Here is a 26,270-nt window from a genome sequence, read left to right as displayed (position 1 = left end):
AAAGGTGCTTTTTTTTTTTTTTGAAAGGCAACTGGACTTCCTTTGTTTTTGCTACAAGACGTTTCGCTTCTCATTCAGAGGCTTCTTCAGTTTTCCCGAAGGAAAAACAAAGAAAGTCCAGTTGCCTTTCGAAAAAGCACCTTTGGGACAACCGTGACTTGGATGGCTGAGAATCTCCATAGACTTTGAAAATAGCCCCATCATCTCCAGAGCTAGTGGTTCAGGGTTTAACTCTGTGCTCTGTGACTTATTCAACCAGAATAAACTCTTGGCTCAGCTGTGGACCCAGTTAAGCAGTCTCTGAGATTTTTCCAACATCAGGGGAGCTGAGTGAAAAAGGTAACCAGAGCAAAGAGGCTATTTTAAGTTACAACTAAGTGCAAATCTGCAAAACAGGGATGCAGATGAAATCCATTAAGCCCCTGTCCTCGATCATTATTATTATAATTAATTTTGCTGTGCTTCTAATTGCTAGAGAATCCTAACGAGCTCATTGGGAACAGTTCTGGATGCTCTTTTAAGGCTTGGGATGGTAGGTCAATGAGCTCATTAAAGTAGGTTGTTTTACTCAGTAGGAAATAGAGAATCTATTCAGAAATCCATTCTGCTTAAAAGCAATGCTGTCCAATCCGTTCACACAATTACCTTATTGTATTCAGGGTGAAATCCGAGAGATTTGATTTGTTTTGGAACACTCATGGAAACTTTTGTAGGAGAAGAGCAGGTGGTGGAATTAAATGTGTCATTAGCTAAGAATCCTTACATTGCCACAAACGATCCAAGCCCCCCTTGTATTCCGTTGAATTCTGGTGCTGATTCAGATTTGAACATTAGTTGACTAGATAGATTCTTGTGTATAAGCCTGAGCAATAAATTCTTCTGATAAATAAATTCTCGTAGGAGAAGAGCAGGCAGATCCCGGCTGGTGGTGGAATTAAATGTGTCATCAGCTAAGAGTCCTTACATTGCCACAAATGATCCAAGACCAGCCTCCCTTGTATTCTGTTGAATTCTGGTGCTGATTAAGATTTGAACATTAGTTGTCTAGATTCTTGTGTATAAGCTTGAGCAATAAATTCTTCTGAATTGCAACTGAATGATGGACATTAATCTCATTTTAACTCCTAGCTCTGCCTATTCTTCTTTTGCATATTCCTAAGTATATATGCATTTTTTTAAAAGGGGGGATGCCCTAGACTTCACAATATTTTTCTTCTCTACTTATCTACAGCTCATTGTTTGAAAGGGTGACAGTCCCTTTTTTTTCCAGAAACCTGTCTGCAATCAAATATAGATCCAGTTATTCCTTTTCTGATATATATTGCTAGAGTGGTTTCATTTCAAGATTCAGCACAGCTCTCGGGAGCTAAAATTCCCCCCAAAGCACCACTTTTCCATGGCTCCAAAAAAAAATAATAATTAAAAAACAAATCTGCAATTACCATGTGAGATCAACAGCAATTAAAAAACGATGAAATAAAAAGGAATCGGCTGCTTAAATCATTTGTGCAGCAATCTGGGCGTAAGAGATGAGTTTGTTTTTCAGAAACAACACAGTAACACAACATACAGACCGGAACATGGTAGAAGAGAAGATGTTGCGTGAAAACCCCACGCAGATTTGTTGCTTAAGTAATATTTATTCAGGGAAAATAGGAAATGAAGATAGTCCTCGACTTACGACCACAACTGAGCCCAACATTTCCATTGCTAAGCAAGACAGTAGTTAATAGCAACAGCACTTATATACCACTTCTAACAGCCCTCTCTAATTAGTTTACAGAGTCAGCCTATTGGCCCCCAACAATCTTGAGCCGGTCACTATTGAACTGCTAGCAATGAGCAGAGTTAGCCTGCAATACTACATGCTAACTACTGAGCCATCACAGCGGAATGGAGTGGAGTGGAGTGGAGTGGAGTAGAGTAGAGTAGAGTAGAACAGAACAGAAGAAAATAAATTGAATGAAATGGAATGGAATGGAATGGAACGGAACGGAACGGAACGGAACGGAACAGAACAGAACAGAACATAATAGAATAGAATAGAACAGAACAGAATAAAATATATGGAATGGGATGGGATAGGATAGGGTGTGATAAGAATAGAATAGAATAGAATAGAATAGAATAGAATAGAATAGAATAGAATAGAATAGAATAGAATAGAATAGAATAGAATAGAATAGAATAGAATAGAATAGAATAGAATAGAATAGAATAGAATAGAATAGAATATATGGGATGGGATGGAATAGGATAGGATGTGATAAGAATAGAATAGAATAGAATAGAATAGAATAGAATAGAATAGAATAGAATAGAATAGAATAGAATAGAATAGAATAGAATAGAATAGAATAGAATAGAATAGAATAGAATAGAATAGAATAGAATACTTATACACCACGTCACAGTGCTTTACAGCCCTCTCTAAGTGCTTTACAGAGTTAGCCTTTTGCCCCCAACAATCTGGGTCCTCATTTTACCAACCTCGGAAGGATACAACGCTGAGTCAACTTTGAGCCTGTCGGGATCGAACTCAAGGCACCTTGGTGAGATTCAAGGTGCTGGTGATGACCTATAAAGCCCTAAATGGCTTGGGTCCGGATTATTTGAGGGAACACCTGCTGCCGGCATCAACTCCCCATCATTCTGTGCCCTCCCGCAGGGAGGGCCTTCTTAGGGTACCGCCGGTGAAGGATTGCCGGCGGGTGACCCCCAGAGAGAAGGCCTTCTCCGTGGGTGCGCCTGCCCTTTGGAACCAACTTCCTATGGAACTTAGGACTGCCCCCGACCTCCATTCGTTCCGCCAGGACCTTAAAACTTGGCTCTTTGAGCTGTCTGGCCTAGACTGAGGGGGTTTTAATTGGGTTTTAAAGTTTTAATTTTAGGGGCTTAAATTTAATTACGGTACTTCTTTTAAATTTATTTTAACTTTTGTATTGTATGGTTTTAATTGCCCTGTAAACCGCCCAGAGTCCTATGGGAATAGGGCGGTATAGAAGTCAAATAATAAATAAATAAATAAATAAAATACTGCATTCTAACCACTGCACCAGCAGGGCTCTTAAGTGAGTTTTGCCCCATTTTACGACCATTCTTGCCCAGTTGTTAAGGGAATCACTGCAGTTGTTAAGTTAGTAATACGGTTGTTAAACAAATCTGGCTTCCTCATTGACTTTGCCTGTTAAATGAGACACTGCAACCATCGTGCTTATTGCCAAATGTCCAAATTTTGATCATGTGATCAAGGGGGGGGGGAGCAGCAATGGCTGTAAGTGTGAAAAATAGTGATGTCACTTTTTTCACTGAGTTTGAGCACTTTATTATTAGTACAAGAAGGTATCAAACTGAAGTGCCAATTTGAACTAAAGAGCTTCTCCCAAACTAATTCAACTTCTGCTATTTCTTTATTTGCAGTATGGAAATTCAGTAACGTATTATGGGATTATTTGTTTATATTGAACAGAAAGCAAACGAAAGCAGAAAGTTATATTGTTCAATGAGTTGAAGCTGGTGGGATCAAGACTCAAACAGAATCTGATGCTGGATAAAGAAACAAAAATTAAGACAATTCGTTATCAAGTAGACCTTTTGGAAGTAAATGAATCTTAGAAGAAGATGAACTTTCTTAAGCAGAAGTATTTTGAGAAAAATTATTGGCCTATCAACTGGGAAGAGAACTATGCGTTTATTTTTTTTAAAAAAAATTAAGCCACCCAATATTCAAAGTTTTCTGAGTAGTTCATAATAAAACACATTAAAATGCCCAATAAAGCAACTATCATTTCAGATTGGGACAGAAAGAATTGTATTTCAGCTTCAGAAGAGATGATAAATCAGTTTGTTAAATACTATTCTCAACTGTATGGAAAACAGATGCCAAGTTTGTAAAAGATTATAGAGTATTTGGACACAGCCCTAGATTATGAAATTTACAAATCGGCAAAAGGAATTGCTTAACAAGCCAATTACCAAAGATGAAATAAAGGGAAAAAAATTGCATCAAGTCCCCAAACCAGTATTCTGCAAAATACTGTAAGATTTTCATAGAAATTTCCATGGGACCATTAATTCAGGTAATGAATGAGATACAAGGATGTTTTCCTTCTTCATTGGCATAATGCTTTCAAAATTTGATTTTATAAGGAAAATGATACAGTCTGTTCAGAGTCTTTATAAGCTTATTGTTGCACTGAACATACAGTAAACTACAGGGATTCCTTGACTTACAACCACAATTGAGGCCAAAATTTCTGTTGCTAAGCGAGACAGTTGTTAAGTGAGCTTTGCCCCATTTTATGACTTTTCTTGCCACCGTTGTTAAGTGAATCGCTGCGGCTGTTAAGTTAACAACACGGCTGTTAAATGAATCTGGCTTCCTCCCTTGACTTCGCTTGTCAGAAGGTTGCAAACGGAGATCGCGTGGTCCTGGGACACTGCAACCGTCATAAACATGAGTCAGTTGCCAAATGTATGAATTTTGGACACGTGGGGCTCTACAACGATCATGTGAAAAATGGTCCTAAGTCCCTTTTTTCAGTGTGGTAGTAACTTTGAACGGTCCCTGAATGAAGTGTTGCAGGTTGTGGACCATCTGAGCAAGGAATGGTTGCTGGAATTGGGTATGTCTAGTCTAGTGAAGAGAAGGACAAGGGGTGACATGATAGCAGTCTTCCAATATCTCAGGGGCTGCCCCAGAAGAGGGAGTCAAGCTATACTCCAAGGCGCCTGAAGGCAGGACAAGAAGCAGCGGGTGGAAACTAACCAAAGGGAGAAGCAACCTAGAACTAAGGAGAAACTTCCTGACAGTTAGAACAATTAACCAGTGGAACAACCTGCCTCCAGAAGTTGTGGATGCTCCAACACTGGAAGTTTTGGCCATTTGTCTGAAATGGTACAGGGTTTCCTGCTTGAGCAGGCGGTTAGACTAGATGACCTCCCAGGTCCCTTCCAACTCTGTTATTCTGCTAGGAGTTTCAGAAGAACTGCAGAAATGCTGTGATACAAATAGAAGTACTCAGTGTATTATAAGAGATCTCATTAATGTATAAATAGCTTATTAAAACTGTGGGATCAATGTGAAAGAAAAATAAACCCAGGTTTCAACGTCTCTTGCTCAAAACATTATTTTCATGAAAGCTAATGTGGTAAAGATTGATTGGCAGGGATAACGGCTCCTATAGACTGCAAGATTGAAGGTTTAATCAAACAAAGATGAAATATTTTGAGACTCCCTGCTAGGAATAGTCTGAAACACCTCATTACTTTCAATATCTTCAAATCAGTAGTATAGTAGTTCAAAAGGAGCTAAAAATGTAAGATGGCAAATGCAGAGGGTTTTATCATGTTTTAGAACCTTATAAAACAAAACCCGGAACTTCTGCTGGGGATCATATCTAATTGCTATTAAAATCTAATTCAGGAAAGCGAAGAAGACAAGAGCCGCAAAATTCAAGGAATGCAGAATCAAAACAGGACAATTAAGACGCAACTAGGACGATATCAATGAAAGACATGTAGCTAATTCTACACAAGGTGATGTGGAGATCTTGGCAGCTTTGACTATCCAACAAAATTATATGCCTCATGGAGAATCGTGGCTACCATTTATGGCAGACATGTCAAACACAAGGCCCGGGGGCCAGATCTGGCCCGCGAAGTGGTTTCATGTGGCCCGCGAAGCCATCCTTGAAACAGTGAGGGAACGGCCCCCACTGCCTTGGCCCTGGTCCAGAGACCCTCCTTCTGCCAGAGACCCCCAGATCTGTCCCACTCCTGCCCAGGCTCCCATAGGCACCCTTGATGCGAATGATGTAGAGCTGGCCACGCCCACCCAGTCGGCCATATGCACTCTAGCCACGCCCACCCAGAAGGCCACGCCCACCCTGGCCATACCCACCCGGCCCCCTGAGGGCAACCGCAATGCTGATGCGGCCCTCAATGAAATTGAGTTTGACACCCCTGATTTATGGATAAGAGGTCTCGTGGCTCTAAGCACTGGGGTCTCCAAACTTGGCGACTTTTAAGATTTGTGGATTTCAACTCCCAGAATTCCTCAGCCAGCATGAGGAATTCTGGGCGTTGAAGTCGCCAAGTCTTAAAGTCGCCAAGTTTGGAGACTGCTCACCACCCCCGCTCTAGCAAATTCACCATACAGTACCTTAGCATGTTGTATGAATCCAGCCGTCTTAGCACATGCGCTAATCCAGGATGAATTCAACCTTAATCCTTCCCACAAGCCCCACTGCGAGAAAGCGAAGCAAGGAAGTTGGAAAGTTTCAACCTGCACGGATCCCTGGAAGTTTGTGCATCAAATGCCAAACCCAGGTTAGCGTTTTCTGATGATGGCATTCAAGCCAAGGTGAGATTTCCAGAATAGAGCTGAAAGGGACTTTGGAGGTCTTATAGTCCAGCCCCCTGCTCAAGCAGGAGATCCTATACCATTTCAGACAAGTGGCTGTCCAGTCTCTTCTTAAAAACCTCCAGCAATGAAGCATCTGCAACTTCTGGAGGCGAGCTGTTCCACTGGTTAATTGTCCTCACTGTTAGGAAGTCTCTCTTTAATTCCAGGTTGCTTCTCTCCTTAATTAGTTTTTATCCATTGTTTCTTGTCCTGCCTTCAGGTGCTTTGGAAAATAAGTTGAGCCCCCCCCCCCTTCTCTGTGGCAGCACGTCAAATACTTCCAAGACTGCTATCATGTCACTCCTTTTCTCTAGACTGGCTATCCCCAATTCCTGCAACCGTTCTTCATACGTTTTCATCTCCAGATCTTTAATTATCTTAGTTGCTCTTCTCGGCACTTTTTTCCAAAGTTTGGCCTACGACTGAATCGCACTTCACACAACGCATAGCCACATCGTTGCAAGACAATATATCTGTGTCATAAAATTCTGGAAGGCAGATGCAGCCAAGTTTCACATCTGCTACTCTTAATGGACATCTTAATCAAAGCCCTAAACTGTATATCTCCCTATGTGCTGATTTTATCCTTCTGCAGATTCATCAACTCAACTGTCTCACTCATCACTAACTCACATCTAATGCAGGCCACTGATCACTTATTTCCAAGAAGCATGTTAGAACCAACATTTTTTTCCTCTTTACGATATTATTTTCCAGGTCTCTTTTTCTCTTTTCTCCCCTCCCCCCTCCATCTCTCTTTTTAGGATAAGAATAACTCGTTCTTGGTTTTACAGGGAGTCCTCAATTTACAATCACAACTGAGCCCAATCTTTTTGTTGCTAAGTGAAAAACATTTGTTAAGTGAGTTTTGCCCCATTATACGACTTTTCTTGACACAGTTATTAAGTGAATCACCGCAGTTACGAAGTTAGTAACGTGGGTCGTTAAGTGAATCTGGCTTCCCCATTGACTTTGCTCGTAATAAGGTCACAAAAGGGGATCCGCACGTCAACAGTCATAAATATGAGTCCGTTGCCAAGCACCCGAATTTCGATCACATGACCATATGATCAACGGTCATAAGTATGAAAAACAATCATAAATCACTTTTTTCAGTTCCGCTGGAACTCCAAATGAACTATGGTTAAGTCAAGGATTACCTATATTCCGCCATTAATACTATTATATATATATATATTTATACTTTTCTTTTGCTAATTAGTTTAAGACAACATGCTTAAAATTAAAAGGAGGAAGCCAAAGGAGTTTTCCTGATAGGATATTTTCTATGCATATGGACTTTTTTTGTCTCTTTCAATTGACATGGTTTTCTCACCTCCAACTCCCTACAAATTACAGGCTGTAGAAAAAAATGAAACACGCTTTGATGCAGATACCCCTGGGGACAGAATGAGTGTAGCCAGCAATTTCTGGAAAGAGAAGTTGATTTAAAGCTGCATGAATATTTCCTTTGAAGTGAGTCCTTTAAATGACTTCTAAGTAAATAAGTATAGCGCTGCGTGTTAGATCTACAATGTGGGCTGGAATGTACAACTGTTACACTGTTTTTATTTATTTATATGTATCTCACTTTTAGCATTTTTACAAATAACTCGAGGTGGCAAACAAATCCAATACTCCTTCCTCCTCCTATTTTCTCCACAACAACAATAACCCTGTGAGGTGAGGTGGGCTGAGAGAGAGTGACTGGATCAAAATCACCCAACTGGCTTTCATGGCTAAGGCGAGACTCGAACTCAGAGTCTCCTGGTGATTGGCCCAAAGTTACCCAGCTGGCTTTCATGGTTAAGGCGGGACTAGAACTCACAATCTCCTGGTGATTGGCCCAAAGTCACTCAGCTGGCTTTCATGGTTAAGGCGGGACTAGAACTCAGAGTTCTAGCCTGGTGCTTAAACACTAGACAAAACTGGTCCCAAACCATGTAAGATTTTAGATTTACATTCAGTACTTTACACAAGGGAAGAAACAGCAGCCTATGTAGCCCTTATAATACAAGGTTAACATGGTAGTAATGGTTCTGTCCATTAACATATGAGCAACCACACTTAATTTATTTATTTCCACCCTTATTATTTTTATACATAACTCAAGGTAGCAAACATATCTAATATACCTTCTTCCTCATATTTTCCCCTCAGCCACAACCCTGTGAGAGGAGTTAGTCTGAGAAAGAATGATTGATCCAAAGCTGGGTTTCATGGCAAAGGCGAGACTAGAACTCATGGACTTCTGGTAATTGGCCCAAAGTCACCCAGTCAGTTTTCATGTTTAAGGCGGGACTAGAATTCACGTCTCCCGCTTTCTAGCTTGGTGCCTCAACCACTAGACCAAACTGTCTATTAGCTCCAACATGACCAATGGTCAAGGATTATGGTCATTACCCTCTCAACGGTGTTGGGCATCAAATTAAGCACTCCTGGTACAACTTCAGAGGTCTTACCTTTAGATCAATCTTGATGCGAAAGAGTAAATTCTGCAAGTGGTACCCATCGCTCACTTGCAGAACCACAGTGTCTTCCAAACTGTTAGATCCATCATGAATGTAATGCATGAATCCTCCCGAAAGTTCATCAAGGCTGAAGACATGCAGAGTCAATGGGCCGTTCCCTGGAAGTTTGACTAATTGCCCATGTTTTGGAGGGTCTAAAATGGTCACCGTCACATCTTGAGGATTATCCCTATCCTGGATATCAAGCAAGTGGTTGGTGATGGTTCCAGCATCTCCTTTGCTAACAAAGAGGACTTCATTCTTGAGGACATAAGGAGGCTGAAATAGAATAACAACAACAACAACAACAAATCAGTTCCTGAGTTTCTTGTACAGGTAGCCCTCAACTTACAACTGGTCGTTTAGTGACTGTTCAAAGTTACGACAGAACCCCCCCCAAATAAAGGTATTTGTCAAGGTAATAATTTGACAGCTAAATATCTTATGTAATGATATAAGATGTAATGATGCAATATAATGTAAGGTGGATGACGGGAATGACTCAGCAGGGTCTGTGTCTCTTTAAGAGCTAGCAGGGTCTGTATCCCTTTAAGAGCCTGAGTATAAAAGGGAAGGCTTTCCTGGAGTGTCTCTCTTGTCCATTTGATTGCTGTAACTGCTGTGTGTTGGAATTTTCTGTTATTACCACACGTATGTATATTGTTCCTGGTGTATGATATTGTAGATAGTGTAATATAAACGACCATTTAATACAGACCACTGTTTACTGCGTTTACTCCTGGGTTATCTCATGGCAATAAGACTGTGCATGCTCTGACAGTATTTAAGACCTGAATTCAAAGTTCTGATGGCACTCCCCCCCCCTTGCCATGGCAGATGACTGGATTTCGGACACTTGGCAACCAGTGGGCATTTGCACTATCCCACAATCATATGACGGTGACTTTTGTCGCAAAAAGCTTTCCAGCAAAAAAAGAAAAGCCCATTGCGTTCCAACGGGTTTGCTCAATGAATGCAGCATTCACTTAACAACCATGGGTTTACTTTAAGGAGCACTAATTCACCAAATAACTGCCACTGCAAAAAAAATGTGTGAAATATTCGGTTGGTCAGGTGGGCGCCTCAACGTACAACCATCATGACATACAATGGAAATTCTGAGCTCTTTTACAGTCGTTAAGCCGAGGACTACCTGTAGTACAATGTATACAGAGGTTTTTTTGTTTTGTTTTGTTTTTTTAAATGTTTTTAAAGACGCTCTACTGTTGACTTCATCTCTTGGGAACAACCTGGGCACAATGATGCAATTTTTCTTGTCAGAAGTGATTTCTTTTCGGGAACGTTTTTCAGTTCTGCGCATTCTCCTACAATAAAACATCAAATCAGAGTTCTGCAGGCATCATTTCCTCAGCTTGGCAAACTGGAACACATGTATGTGCACCTGTGGTCGACACATGTTGTTACAAACACATGTACGTTTTCAGAGAGAGGGATTCTTTCAAACTATAAACCAAGTCTGCTGATAAGACAAGAAGCAATGGGTGGAAAGTAACCAAGGAGAGAAGCAAACTAGAACTAAGGAGAAACTTCCTGACAGTGAGGACAATCAACCAGTGGAATGGATTTGTCTCCAGAAGTAGGGGGAGCTCCAACACTGGAGGTTTTTAAGAAGAGATTGGACAACCATTTGTCTGAAATGATATAGGGTTTCCTGCTTGAGAAGGGGGTTGGACTAGATGACCTCAAGGTCCCTTTCCAACTTTGTTATTCTGCATTCTGTAAAGGTTCTAGTTGAATGAAAAGAAGGACTAGGGGTGACATGATAGCAGCGTTCCAGTATTTGAGGGGCTGCCCCAAAGAAGAGGGAGTCAAGCTATTCTCCAAAGCACCCGAAGGCAGGACAAGAAGCAACGGATGCAAACTCATCAAGGAGAGAAGCAACCTGGAACTAAGGAGAAACTTCCTGACAGTTAGAACAATTAATCAGTGGAACGGCTTTGCCTCCAGACGTTGTGGGTGCTCCCACAATGGAGGTTTTTTTGAAGAGACTGGACAGCCACTTGTCTGGAATAGGATAGGGTCTCCTGCTTGAGCAGGAGGGCTGGACTAGAAGACCTCCAAGGTCCCTTCCAACTCTGTCATTCTGCTCTTGCTAAATAATAACAGATGGGTTTGGTTTTAGTTAAGTATACAGAGTGAACTTTACACTATACTTTGTAAGTTGTTATGATCAAGATACATACTGCAGATATTTGATATTCAGTGTTGTTGTTTTTAAAAAAAATTACAACAGTGTTCCGTATCATTGGAACAGATGGTATCCTTGGTAGAGGATACGAGAGTTTTAGAAAGCAAGGGAGAAGAGTCACAGAGTCCTTCTGTTACTATTCTAATCTTGCCTTGGGTCATGTTCAAAATATTTATCATCTACACGGCAAACTGAGTAACAGGGCAGAGTGGGCGAGGAGAACAAGAAATGTTTAGAAAGATGCATGCAGAATTAGAATTAATAGACAACTCACTTAGCGACCATTCAAAGTTACGATGGCTCTGGAAAAAAGTAACTGACAACTGGTGCAGCATCCCTGCAGTCATGTGATCAAAATTCAGCACTTGGCAACTGTTGTACATTACAATGGTCACAGCATCCTATGTTATAATAATAATAAAGTTGGAAGGGACCTTGGAGGTCATCCAGTCCAACCCTTTGCTCCAGTCCAACCCTATACCGTTTCAGACAAATGGCTGTCCAGTCTCTTCTTAAAAACTTCCAGTCTTGGAGCATTCACCGCTTCTGGAGGCAGGTTGTTCCACTGGTTAATCGTTCTCACTGTCAGAAAATTTCTCCTTAGTTCTAGGTTGCTTCTCTCCTTGATGAGTTTCCATCCGTTGCTTCTTGTCCTGCCTTTGGGCACTTTGGAGAATAGCTTGACTCTCTTTTCTTTGTGGCAGCCCCTGAAATACTGGAACACTGCTATCCTGTCACTCCTCATCCTTCTCTTCATTAGACTAAACATACCCAATTCCAGCAACCGTCCCCTGATCATCTTTTGTTGCTCTTTTCTGTACTCTTTCTAGAGTCTCAACATCTTTTTTACATCATGATGACCAAAACTGGATGCAGTATTCCAAGTGTGGCCTTACCAAGGTGTTGTAAAGTGGTATCAACACTTCACGTGATCTTGATTCTTTCCCTCTGTTAATGGAGTCTAGCACTGTGTTGGCTTTTTTGACAGCTTCAGCACACGGCTGGCTCCTATTTAAGTGATTGTCCACTAGGACTCGGAGATCCCTCTCACAGTTGCTACTTTGAGTAAGGTACCGCCTATCCTATCCTATCCTATACCTGTGCATTTGTTTTTTCTTGCCTACAAAGTAGAAACTTACTTTTTTCACCACTGAATTTCATTTTGTTAGATATCGCCCAGTGCTCAAGTCTGTCAAGATCCTTCTGAATGTTCACGGGATCGCCACTTGTGACTTTCCCAGACAGCTTCCAACCAGAAACGTTGATGGAGAACCCAACAAGGAAGGTTACAAGACCCAGTCACATGGTCTCACTTAATGACTGCACCGCTTAACACCGAACTCTCCGGTCTCTATTATGGTTTTAAAATTCAGAACTTTCTGGTAAGCGACGTGCTGCTTTAAGACCTAAACTGGTTCTGGAAATTCTGGATTCTGACAGATAGATAAGTCTGCAAAACTGTGGAACTATTTTTTTTTTTGCATTTTTGTTTTAAATGCATGACGATATGGGACGTCAATCAAACCAGTAAGAAATCCATATATTTTCATCTCACCATTACTGGAATCTTACACGCAAACAGAGAAATACTGTCAATATACATTTTCCCCTCCAGCCTGTTCAAAAATATAAATCCACCTGTCTTCTACCTTACCTGAGTTGAAAAGGCTTGAACACTGAACATTACTTGCTCAGATGTAGACTGTTGATAGCTGACTGTCAGGAAAAAGAAGCCATTCCTGGAGGAGATCCCAAAATGATATTATATTGATATAAATGTACTTTATCACTATGTACACTAGATACATTCATTCAGAAGAGCAGCAGCGGTACATTTTTCTGGAGTTTCCAGCTTGTCCAAATGAAACCTACTTTTATTTGCTATCGTATAACTCAAGGCCCCATAATAATACTCTCCCCCTCTTATTTTCCCCACAACAAACAACAACCCTGTGAGATGGGCTGGGCTGAGTGGGAAGGACTGGCCCCAGATCACAACAGCTGGCATTCATACCTAAGAAAGAACTAGAACTCACAGTCTCCTGGTTTCCAGGCCAGTGCTTCAACCACTACACCAGACTGTATTGACCTATGGTAGCCTCTTGGTTTCAGAGCCAGGAACAGTCCCCTTATGCCATCTGCCTTTAAATTTAAGATTTCACAAAGGAACGTTCACCGGTTCACACCTTTCCAACCCCCTGACGTGAAGGTCCAAACTGGCGCGCTGCATTCATGAAGAAACAAGAGAAACTTCGCGATTTTGAATTCCAAAGCTAAAAACGACGCCCGTTTTCAAGGGAAAGGCTTACGAACAGCCATTACATCTCAGCTTCCAGAGTTGCAGAGAACCGGAATAGTTTTAAATTCCTGGATTGCCATTTATCAGGAGGAAACGTTCTAAGAACTAAGCCCGGTTTGAAAGGATTACATTCTCTGGAGAGATCTCCTCCCATTCTCTGTAACAGAAGAGGTAAAGAACGCCCCCACCCCCCAATCACCTGGATTTCGTTTTGTCGTGGACGAAGAAAACACGCTGTTCCCTCATGTCTTCCCAGCTGAAATGGTCCTGTTCCCTTTCTTTCCCTTCAGCCAGGACCACCAGTCTGCCGTTGGTGGGAGGGACTGCCACGCGGAAGAGGAGGCCTCCTTCTCCATAGTCCTCGACGTTTTCTACTTCCACCAAGGAACCATCTAGAAGTTTCAGCCCACCGATTCCTACCAGGAGGAGGCTCTTGGCCTTGAACCCAGGAGCAGGCCCAGAAGCTAAAACCAAAGGAAGAAACAAAATTCAGCACTCTTTATTAATTACTCCTGCACAACACTCCCTCCGTAACATATCAAGTCTCTTGAACTTGGTGCACCAGCATGCAAAATCCATCAGAACACGATGGTGAACGGGAATCCTCAAAAATGGAACAGAACCTTATTTTTATTACTTTGGCATTACAGATGGTCCTTGACTTATGACCATTCGTTTAGCGACTGTTTGAGGTTACAACGGTAAACTTACTTATCTTACTTATCACGTTTGCAGGTAGTCCTCGACGTATGACCACAATTAAAGCCCCAAAATTTCTGTTGCTAAGCAAGACACTTGTTAAGTGAGTTTTGCCCCGTTTTACAAACGTTCTTCCGCAACACAGTTGTTAAGTGAATGGTTGCAATTAGTGGCACAGTTTAATTGACATCTGGCTTCCCCATTGACTTTGGCTGTCAGAAGGTCACAAAAGGGGAACCACCTGACCCCGGAACCCTGCGACCGTCATGAATATGAGACGATGTCCGAGCATCCAAATTTTGATCACATCAACATGGGGATGCCGCAAAGGTCACAAAGGGTGAAAAACAGTCGTAAGTCCCTTTTTCCAGCACCGTTGTAACTTTGGATGGTCACTAAACAAATGGTTGTAAGTCAAGGACTATCTGTAAGGCTGTCACAGTATCCCCATGGTCACGTGATCAAAATTTGGGCACTTGGCAACCCGGCATGTGTTTACAACTATTGCAGTTATTCCGAGGTCATGTGATCCCCTTCTGCAACCTTTGCAGGTGGCTTCCAAAGAAGCAAAGTCAATGGGGGAGCTGGATTCATTTAACGACCGTGTGGTTCACTTAAGAACCACCTTCCTTAGGAATGGAAATTCTGGCTCCACTTGGGGTCACAAGGACAAATACGTTGCTCAATTTAAGTTGACTTGTCATTCATGGATAGGGTTTCAATCGAATGTTCTATCCTCACCTCATCGTTTTAATAGTTCCGAAATTTACATTAATCGGAATCTTTACTGTATTGTTTGTAACACAACATAGCCTCTTGTAAGTAATGTTAGCTTTCAGGCATTCTTCATAGTTTACATTTTATTGACGTGACCCTTTCTGTTGGAACGACGGTTAATACTTTTATGCTTTTTATATTGCCTTATCCAATTCAAAATATGATTTGAATTTGAATTTGGGGGGAGGGGGGAGAAGGAGAGCCAGAATCTCAAGAAGAAATTTCTAGCAATTTAAAAATAGCCAGGATGCTTCAGGAGAAAGGAGAAAAGAATATGTAGGGAGGCATAAAATCAATGTTAGTGACTATCCTCTTTTATCAGATCGATATTGTACTGTACAGATATATTCTGTTTAAAATGCTTTGCGCTTCTAAGTTTCTCTCAAAGAATTCTCAGAGCTGTAGTTTGCAAAATGTCAGAAAATCTCCTCTAAAATTTTTCCCCAGTGTGACACACGCAGAAATATAATGCCAGGTTTCTTCAAACCGGCAATAATCAACCTAATAAATCATCGTGTGTTCGGAGGCCCTTCAGCAAATGTTAGTGCATGGACCTAGTCACCGTGGATTACAAGTCATGGTTTATATGTTAGTGCACTGTATGTATTCAAGCTTGATTTATTCCAGGGGGGACTCCAAACTTGACAACTTTTAAGGCTTGTGGACTTCAACTCCCAGAATTCCCCAGGTAGCCAGGCTGGCTAAGGAATTCTGGGAGTTGAAGTCGACAAGTCTTAAAAGTTACCAAATTGGGAGAGCCCTGGTTTTTTATCCAACAACCCACGGTTGAGGATAAACTGTAGTTCAGTGTGTAGCATGAATCCAGCCCTGTGCCTGTGATGCAGATAAGCGTCGCTCACGAATTTGCGGCCGTGTAAAGCCGTTATTTCGTTCTTGTTCTTAAAAATGGGAAGCTGCAGCTGCAGCAGATTGTCAGATAATGGGGGAGGGGGAGGGGGAAACTCACATTTGCACTGCCGATCTTGGGGGTCGTTGTAGAAGCCACGCCCACAGTCAGCGACACAAAGGCCCTTCTGAAGAAACGTACTGGAATTACAAACTCGGCAGCTGGTGGAACCGTCACACTCCAAGCATCCCTGGGGGCAAGCTAGCATGAAAGGAAAAGCGAGATTCTATGATAGGCATTTTTAACTGAGAAAACATGGTCACCGTTATGTAACTGCTTTACCGATAGTCAAAGAAACTTAACTTTGAACACAGTTGCCATGAGGTTTGAAATATGGTTGAAATATGAAGGCTACTTCAAAGAGCCAGCTATTTTATCTGCAATCAATGTGAAGTCAACCAGCCTTCAATCACTCACGCCCTGGTCATCTCACGTCTGGACTACTGCAACGGATGCTACATGAGGCTATCTTTGAAGAATATTCAGAAGCAACGGCTGGTACACAATGCAGCTGCTTTACAGTTCTAGGGACCCCCTGTGGTGGCCCACATAACGCCCCTGTTGTCTGAGCTGTACTGAGGGCCAGTTTGCTTGTGGGCTCCATTCAACCAGAATGGAGCTTGAAGGGACCTTGGAGGTCTTCTAGTCCAACCCCCTGCTCCAGTAGGAGGTCCTATACCATTTCACACATGTGACTGTCCAGTCTCTTCTTAAAAACCTCCAGCGATGAAGCACCCACAACTTCTGAAGGCAAGCTGTTCCACTGGTTAATTGTCCTCACTGTTAGGAAGTTTCTCCTTAATTCCAGGTTGCTTCTCTCTCTGATCAGTATCCATCCATTGTTTCTTGTCTTGTCTTCTGGTGCTTTGGAAAATAAGTTGACCCCTTGTCTTTGTGGCAGTTCCTCCAATATTGGAAGATTGCTATCATCTCTCCCCTAGCCCTTCTTTTCTCTAGACTAGCCAAACCCAAATCCTGCAACCGTTCTTCGTATGTTTTTGTCTCCAGGCCCTTAATCAACCTGGCGATTTATTTGGATTCTGGAGCTGGATGGTGACACATACATTATTAGCTAGAACTTCTGGAGGGATGGAAGTGATATGCAGGTTCTGAGGTTTTGCTGGTAAAAAATACAGAAAACCAGAAGTTGCCTTCAAGCTTTACGTTTTTTATTCAGCTGAACAAAAAGACGGGCTCCTCTAAATGAGAGCAGCCCCAAAAGACAAGAAATCCTTGTATTTATTCTTTCTGGTTACATAAGCAAGCCATCCAGCAAAGCTGACACGCGTACGATAAAGATTTCACCCAGTAAGTCTGGTGTACTGTAGATAAGAGAGCAGAAGTAAGAAACATGTTCCCCTTTTGGATGCTTCCCTAAAGATCTCGTATATTCTTGGGTGGGTTAGGACATTGGGTATTTTCCTTGCTGGCCTTTCATGACCCTGCATCCAGGACTTTGCAAGAGCCCAAAGACAGTAGGGCCATCTGCACATTCACAATTGATTATTTCCTATGGTAAAAGGTAAAGGTTCCCCCGCACATGCGTGCTAGTCATTTCCGACTCTAGGGGCCGGTGCTCATCTCCGTTTCAAAGCCGAAGAGCCAGCGATTGTCCGAGGACATCTCCGTGGCCATGTGGCCGGCATGACTTAAAACATTAAAACATTCCTTTTCCATCAGGCTGACCTGGACTGACGATAGGGATTTTTAAAATGTTTTTAAATTTTAATCTATTAATTTTAATTATTTTATTGGGGCTGTTAGTTTAATTCTTTTTAACTTTTTAACTTTTGCATTTCTGTGTTTTTATTGTTGTTAGCTGCCCTGAGTCCTTCAGGAGTTAGGGCGGCAAATAAGTCCCAAAAATAAATAAATAAAATAAATGACTAGACGCCAAAGGCGCACGGAACGCTGTTACCTTCCCACCGTCGTGGTCCCTATTTTTCTACTTGCATTTTTACGTGCTTTCGAACTGCTAGGTTGGCAGAAGCTGGGACGAGTAACAGGCGCTCACTCTGTTACGCGGCACTCGGGATTCGACTCGCCAAACTGCCGACCTTCTGATCGACAAGCTCAGCGTCCTAACCCACTGAGCCACCGTGTCCCTTATTTCCTCTCCTGTCCCCTAATTCCGGGTCAACAGAAGGATGGGGATCATCTATCTAGCCTAATCATTCTCTTTTCCAAAAGTTCCCGAAAATATCATGCACCGAATTTGCTTTAATTGTGGATTTATCATTCCAACTGAATACAAAGTACAATAAATAAGACAGGACTTTCTACTGAGGTTTTTCTATCTATAACATGTTGCACAATTCAATTTTTTTTTTGGTTTGAAAAAGGGTTGGTTTTATTTAAACGAGGCATGATTGTTGGAATAATGATGGAAACCCAAGGATAGTTCAACTTTTAAGGCGCTAATTCATTTACCTAGGCATATCTGCCCTCCGTGGTCTCCGTAGAACTGCTTTCCACAAGACAAGACACAATGGGATTCCAGGAGCAGGAACGGAGCTTGACAGCGCACGCATTTCCCAGGCCCATCACACTGGAGGCAGCGGTCATCATCACATCCTGAAAAGCCCCGTAAGAAATTCAGAAAGGAGTGTTTCCAAAACTACACCGGATACAGCAATTCATTTTATGCTTTTCTCACCCCCCTGAGAAACCAGGAGGTCATTAAATGTACTGTTGTAAGTCGAGGACTACCTGTAGTGCAGGGGTCCCCAACCCCTGGTCTGTGGACCAGTACCGGGCTGTGGCATGCCAGCAACCGGTCCACACAAAAAAGCAAAGCCCCATCCACGGGATGCAGGCAACACACAAACCACACACCATCCAGTCTGCGGAAAAAACCTCTCTCCACAGAATCGGTCCCTGGTGCCCAAAAGGATTTCTTTAAAAAACAGCCAACTCTTTGTTGTGATTTCTGAACTAGGCCCTCTCAGAGGACTGTGCGAAATTGTACCCTAAGTCCCTGTGCCAAGACCTCAAGACTTACTTTGACACGTTTCCGATTCCCTGTAAAATGCCGGCGGACAATGCTCAACGCAAGCTCCTTGCTGGAGAAAATATCCCTCCATGCACTGCAGGCAATCTGTACGGTTGGGACCGTGGCAAACATTGCAGCTCCAGTCGCACTCTGGAATAAGACAATAAAAGAGAGAGTTCCCCATGGTCTCCCTTTATACCTCTCTCCAATTTCATCCATCACATCACTACTGTCTACAAACACACTGAAGGGCAAAGGAAGAACAGAGAGAACAGATGTAGGACCCGGGAAGGAACGCCAAAAGCGATGGGTCTTAAAATAACACAAATTCTTCCCTGGAGTTTCCCGTTTCCCAGTTATGTTAACGCAGGCACGGCTGCTCATTTTTTCAGCCGTCCAGATGAGGAGATGCTCCATCCATTCCTCCCTAGTGGCTAGCGTGGTGATCAGCCCATGTGGGCTGCACGGTGAAGCCATCCATCTTTTCTCTCTCACTGACTGAGATCCCGTGGGATTCCCCACAAACACTGCTAATTAGGCAGGCCAGATTGACAAGGAAGATGACACTGACTTGCAGTTCATTTTCAGAAAAGGTGGTGGCTAACAAGTGGATCATCGGAAGACCACAAGGTCCTCCATCTCACCTCCTACTCCAGAAGGAAAAGCATTGGTCTGAAGAAAAGGGTAATAATAACCGTACAAGGTGAAGAAAGAAATCTAAACCGTGATTAGGCCGACTTGGCATTTATATCTCGCTAATCCAATGGACTTGGGGGGCTTGGGATCTGCGAAGACGCTGACTGCTTATGAAGTAGAAGAGATGGGATGAGAGATAAGCAAATAGAAGTGGTGGTTAAGGGGGGAAAAAAAGGAATACAGATATAGTTCTGTCCAAACAGAATCTACCGTATCTCCAAAGCCGTGTGTAGTCTACAACGCCATTTTCTGTAGCCTCCCGACCAGTTTTCCAATCATGACCTTTTTAAGACGTGTGGACTTCAACTCCCAGAATTCCCCAGCCAGTATGGCTGGCTGGGGAATTCTGGGAGTTGAAGTCCACACCTCTTAAAATTCTCCAGAGATTCCGCTGGTTCTTCTGAACAAAATTAACAGGACTCTTTTCCAACTCATGTGATACCCCTAAAATAAAGGTACCACTCAACTTACAACCAAAAGTGGGAGCAGAATTTACGTTGCTAAGCAAGGCGATTGTTAGGAGGGTTATGCCTGATTTTGTGACCTAAAATCATGTTTGGTAAGGAAATCGCTGCAGTTAAATGAATCATGTGGTCATTAAACAAATTCTGGCTTCCCCCATGGACTTTGCTTGCCAGAAGCCAGCGGGGAAGGTCCCAAATGGCGATCATATGACTCTGGGACACAGCCAGCATTGTAAATACATGCCAGTTGCCAAGCGCCCACCTTTCGATCACGTGACCATGCATATGCTGGGATGGTTGAAACTGTGAGGACTGGTTTTAAGGCACTTCTTTCAGTGCTGTTCTAATTTTGAGCGGTCACTAAACGAAGGGTCGAGGACTGCTTATACTTTAAACAGCATCCAATTTCGGAAGGAAGGAAGGAAGGAAGGAAGGAAGGAAGGAAGGAAGGAAGGAAGGAAGGAAGGAAGGAAGGAAGGAAGGAAGGAAGGAAGGAAGGAAGGTAGGTGGGTGCATGGATGGGAGGGAGAGAGGGAGGGAGGGAGGGAAGAAGAAGGAAGGAAGGAAGGAAGGAAGGAAGGAAGGAAGGAAGGAAGGAAGGAAGGAAGGAAGGAAGGAAGGAAGGAAAGAAGGAAGGAAGGAAGGAAGGAAGGAAGGAAGGAAGGAAGGAAGGAAGGAAGGAAGGAAGGAAAGGAAGGAAGGAAGGAAGGAAGGTGCATGGATGGGAGGGAGAGAGGGAGGGAGGGAAGAAGAAGGAAGGAAGGAAGGAAGGAAAGAAGGAAGGAAGGAAGGAAGGAAGGAAGGAAGGAAGGAAGGAAGGAAGGAAGGAAGGAAGGAAGGAAGGAAGGAAGGAAGGAAGGAAGGAAGGAAGGAAGGAAGGAAGGAAGGAAGGAAGGAAGGAAGGAAGGAAGGAAAGGAAGGAAGGAAAGGAAAGGAAAGGAAAGGAAAGGAAAGGAAAGGAAAGGAAAGGAAAGGAAAGGAAAGGAAAGGAAAGGAAAGGAAAGGAAAGGAAAGGAAAGGAAAGGAAAGGAAAGGAAAGGAAGAACAAAAATTCCACCCCTTGTCCACTCCACACCTTCCTAGTTTGTCTTGTTCCCTGCAACTCTTGGAAGCAGAAAATTCATATATATATATATCAAGAAACGGAGAAAATAAAAACGAGTTCCCATCACAAAAGAAGATGCCTACAGAAAATGCTCTTCTTGGCCAAGAGAAAATGGGGGAGAAGATATGAATGGGGAGGAGGAGGAGGAGGAGGAGGAGGAGGAAGTGCTGGTGATGGTCTCTAGAGAGCTACTCTCCTGCTCTGCTTTTTGGAAGACAGGGGTAAAGATTATCTCTCTTGATAAGGAGCCGTGATAAGCAGAAGTGCAGAGAAGTTATTTGGATCCCTCTGCCAAATCCTCAGCCTTTCACCTAGGATAGCTTATCTCAGCCCCTGCGATAACCACATGGAATGTCAATTCAACGCTATTATTTTAACATCTGGTTGAGTAAATATTACCACAGCACACCAGGATGGAAACCATCCAATGCACCTTTTCTAGCTGAAAAGCATGAGGGTTTATTTGACATTAAGGTGGAAGATGGTTGTCTATGTGGATTTTCGCAATCATCCAGGTCATGGTGGTGCCAAAGGAGCTTTTCAAAAGGCAAGTGGACTTTCTTGGGTGTTTTTCCCTTGAAAACATTTCGCTTCTCATCCAAGAAGCTTCTTCAGTTCTGGAGAAGGAGGCCATTGGATGGTGAATTTCGATGAAAGCAAAATTAAGGGGTTCCTGGAATTTGTGCCTAGATCAATTTTCGATCCCTTGGCCCCGTTTTCCATCTTCCGACCGTCTACAACAGGCATGTCACACTGCCGGCCCACGGGCCGGATGCATCACGACGAAACCGCGCCCTCCCCATTGCCGGCAATGGGGAAAAAGTTGCAATACGCTGTGCGACGTCATGTGACGTCGCGAGTTTGACATGCCTGGTCTACAATGAATTCTAGATTCTGTTTTGCTCCACCGTCTTCATTTCCTGAGCTTGCAAATTCATGAATAAAGGAGCCCTTAATAATCAAGAGGTTTTGCTGCTTATTTTCATCATGTTGAAATCTTGACCTTGATTGTTAAAAAAAAGAATAAGATCAGTCATCTCAGGGGAGCTAATTATGAGATAAGTCACTAAGGAAGATGGAAAGAATTTCCCTTGGATAATATATTTATAATGCAATTTTGTTCAGGTCAGAAAAGGGCAAGACCCCAATCTTCTTCTGATAGTGTTTTTTTTTCTTCTTCTTGGAACAGAACACCAGGACTTGGCTGGCTCTCTTGGTAGGTCTTCAAAGACCTCTACTGAAGGACAATTGCAACATTTCCAGCCAATATATGAAACCACTTGAGTTTTAATCTATAAAACCGGTTAACCCAATTTGGTGCAGTGGTTAAGGTGCTGCCTTAGAGACCAAGAGACTGTGAGTTCCAGTTCTGCCTTAGGCATGAAATCCGGTTGGGTGACTTTGAGTCAATCACCAGGAGACAGTGAGTTCTAGTCCTGTCTTAGGCTTGAAAGCTGGCTGGGTACATTTGGGCCAATGACTAGGAGACAATGAGTTCTAGCCCTGTCTTAGGCATGAAAGCTGGCTGGGTACGTTTGGGCCAATGACTAGGAGACAATGAGTTCTAGTCCTGTCTTAGGCATGAAAGCTGGCTGGGTACGTTTGGGCCAATGACTAGGAGACAATGAGTTCTAGTCCTGCCTTAGGCGTGAAAGCTGGCTGGGTACGTTTGGGCCAATGACTAGGAGACAATGAGTTCTATTTTATTTATTTATTTTATTTTTATTTTATTAGATTTATATACCGCCCTTTCCCGAAGGACTCAGGGCGGTTTACAGGGTATTTAAAACAACCAGTAGAAAAGTTAAAAACAAATTTAAAAAGATTAAATTATCCCTAAAATTAAAAAACCCCAGTTAAAAATTCTCAGCCTGGGCCGGAGAGCTCGAAGAGCCAGGTCTTCAGGTCCCGGCGAAATGTGCGAAGGTCGGGGGCAGTCCTAAGCTCCATGGGCAGCTGGTTCCAGAGGGCAGGCGCACCCACAGAGAAGGCCCTTCCCCTGGGTGTTATCCGCCGACAGTCTTTTATCGGCGGCACCCTGTGGGAGCGCACTGGACGAAGGGAGCTTGATGCTGGCAGCAGGTGTTCCCTCAGATATCCCGGACCCAAGCCATTCAGGGTTTTAAAGGTCATCACCAGTTCTTGGCTGGGTACGTTTGGGCCAATGACTAGGAGACAATGAGTTCTAGTCCTGCCTTAGGCATGAAAGCCAACTGGTTGATTCTGGGTCAATCAGAAAAGGACTAGGAATTCTGCCAATCACACACTCTCAACCCAACTCACTTCACAGGGTTGTTGTTAGGGGGGAAAAGAGGAGGAGGAAGGAGTACAGTGTATGTTGAGTTATTTATAAAAGTAATAAAAATGGCACAAAAATCTAATAAATAAATGAACCAATGTTAAGGAGAGAAGGTACGGTAAGTGAAGGATTAACCAACTTAAACTCATTCATTGTTTAATTAACGACTGAACAGACTGAACAACAGCAAACCCTTGGCCAGAATTTACCCATGGCAGCAAGCGTGTGTGTGTGTGTGTGTGTGTGTGTGTGTGTGTGTGTGTGTGATGTACACCTAGTCCTTGATGTTCAAAAACAATGGAGCCCAAAATTACTGTGGCCAAGCTAAATCAGTTTTGCCCCTTTTTACGACCTCTCTTGCCACAGCTGTTAAGTCAATCGCTGTAGGTGTTAAGTTAGTAACACAGTTGTGAAGTAAATCTGGCTTCCCCCATTGATTTTGTTTGTCAGAAGGTCACAAAATGTGATCACACGACCCCAAGACATCGCAACTGTCATAAGAAAGTTGCCAAAGTGACTAAATTTGGGGGATGGAGCAATGGTTGTAAGTGTGGAAAACGGTCACGAATCACGTTTTTTTCAGTGCTGTTGTAACTTCGAACAGTCACTAAATGAACCGTTGTAAGTCGAGGACTACCTGTACGTGGGTGCGCACGGGTGTCTGCTGAGTGAGACAGAACTGAAAAGAAAAGGCTTCAATATGGCAGGAGAGAGACACCCAAGGGTGGGTTCCATGCAGACCATTAAAACATGGCTGATCATGGTTATTAAGACTCAACATGAACATTTTTTGAGACTCCCTTCACCTCTGCACATCCTGGTAGACAAATCGAGGAAATGTTGCGATGGACATTTATCATATTGGCACTCTCCAAACAGTAAGACTTTAGATGGGTCTTTGCAAGAAGTACAGTGAGATCTTGAATCACAGCTCAGACACGGGTCACTGCAAGCTGGAGAGAAAGATAAAACATCAAGACTGATCAGATTTCACATTGAGAACTGAAGCTATAGGGGGTTAAAGAAAATTTCAAACAGCACTTCAGACTTCTTTCTATGGGGACAAGTTGCAATACAGAAATGATAAAAAAAAGAAAAAAACAAATTATTGAGCTACATCGTACATAAAATACTTGGGGTATGTCAAAGAATTATGAAAAGTAGAAATAAGTCCAAGTTCTTCCTTTTTATCATTGACCAACATAGCAAAGTCATAGCGCAGTGGAAAATCCGGAGCCAAAAATTAAGCTTGATTTTCATTTCTTTCCTTAAACCATCAATCTGATTTTCTCCCTATGTAATAATACATTTCTTCTTTGGGTACATTCAAAATTAAAAGCTGGCAACTTTAAAACGGGTGGACTTCAAATCCCAGAATTCCCCAGCCAGCAGGGTTGGTTGAGGAATTCTAGGAGTTGGAAGTCTACACCTCTGAAAGTTGCCAAGGTTGAGAAACTTTGGTGTAACCCAACCTCTTTAGGAGACATCGTAATAAGGGAAGGCATCCATACTTATGATAACAAACTCAACGAAATAACCTAATCCAACAGTTGTACATAAATGTTACAATAGAAAGAGGGAAATCATCAAACTCTCAGGCACTACACACGTGAGGGATCGTAGGCGTGATGTCAATGCTGCAAACATTGACATGTTTTTGCACTGACAATGTAAGAGACAGCCTTCTGTTTAAACTGCTTCACTTTGAATCTTGTAGAGAGGGAATTTTCTAACAACTACTTTGAGAAGATAAGAAGCTTGCATACAGAATGGGAGGAGAGACTTCATGTGTGAAACTAATTGGATAATGTGATTTATGATGTGTAGATAAGGGCGGGGATGGTGTGTGTGTTATGATGGGTTTGGGGGGAGGAGATTTCAGATTCTGGCACCCCTCTATGAGTGCCGATGTTTCGTTTCATTACTAAGACTTTTTAGATAAATAATATGCCTGCATTTTGTTTGATTTGTCTTATTCATCGGAACCATGACGCGTGATTTCTCCCCTCCCGCTCAGTACAGACTACTGAGAAAGGAGGTGAACCACTGCTTCAGAGTTTTTCCTGACATGCTAGATTTGCATCTACGAGGGAAGGTTGACAGAGGGTCATATTTAAACATAAAAACATAAAGAGTTCATTTGAAAGCGAGGAAGATCCGAGTGTAGGAGATGACCAGGCTGAGCTGGAGGGAGGGGTCAAACACGTCATCAGTCTTGAGTCCCTTCGGGCTCACAAGAGATCGAAGTCCAGCCCACCTTGAATTCTGTTGACTCTTATCTACCGCCAGTTCACTTTGGCCTTTAGCAATTCAGATTCTGTAGAGAGCTTAAGCTTGCAATAAATCTTTATACCCATTTGAACTGTGTGGATCTTCTGATTTCCCTGATGCTTGACACCCACAAATCTATAGCAGATACAGCCCTGTAACACTTTAACACAGAGCTCCTCAAACGTGGCAACTCTAAGAAGTGTGGACTTCAACTCCCAGAATTCCCTAGCCAGCTCTGGCTGGTTGGGCAATTCTGGGAGTTAACACCCACACATCTTAGACTTTCAAGGTTGAGAAATACTGCTTTAACAGATTAATTAACGGGATAGATCAAACAAGAATGAACATATGAACTCTTTGAGTTAATACAGCTTCCAAGTGATCACAGTCAAAAACTAAACCTTTATCTTCACTAACTTTCTTCCTTTAAGTTTAAGGACACAAAGTTCCAGGCTGCCTGCCCACTTCTCTCAATCCAATCCATCCTATAATATCGCTTGTATCTAATTTTCTATGCTATGGCATCTCATTCGCTTTATCAATTCCAGAGTGTGTCACAAGGCTTAATTAATTAACAACTGTAACATTAAGAAGATATGTGGATTAACAGAGCGAAGAAATGGCTAATAATGAGAT

The 26,270-nt window shown here is 42.6% G+C and overlaps 1 protein-coding gene across 1 annotated transcript in view; it reads right to left on the bottom strand.

Moving 5' to 3' along the window:
- The window catches only part of FRAS1 (Fraser extracellular matrix complex subunit 1), a gene marked incomplete at its 5' end in the record, with an annotated part of 282,197 nt that overhangs the window by 147,729 nt on the left and 108,198 nt on the right, over positions 1-26,270 (bottom strand). The window contains 5 exons of the mRNA XM_081333331.1: positions 8,869-9,195; positions 15,761-16,008; positions 18,238-18,381; positions 18,809-18,949; positions 24,170-24,316. Of these exons, the coding sequence (XP_081189457.1) occupies positions 8,869-9,195; positions 15,761-16,008; positions 18,238-18,381; positions 18,809-18,949; positions 24,170-24,316 (1,007 nt within the window). The remainder of the gene's footprint in view (positions 1-8,868; positions 9,196-15,760; positions 16,009-18,237; positions 18,382-18,808; positions 18,950-24,169; positions 24,317-26,270) is intronic.

Source organism: Vipera berus (genome assembly GCF_964194415.1).
Source record: "Vipera berus genome assembly, chromosome: 7".
Lineage (NCBI taxonomy): Eukaryota > Metazoa > Chordata > Lepidosauria > Squamata > Viperidae > Vipera > Vipera berus.
Note: the sequence above shows the minus strand (reverse complement) of the source record. Positions and strands in the feature narration are given on the sequence as shown.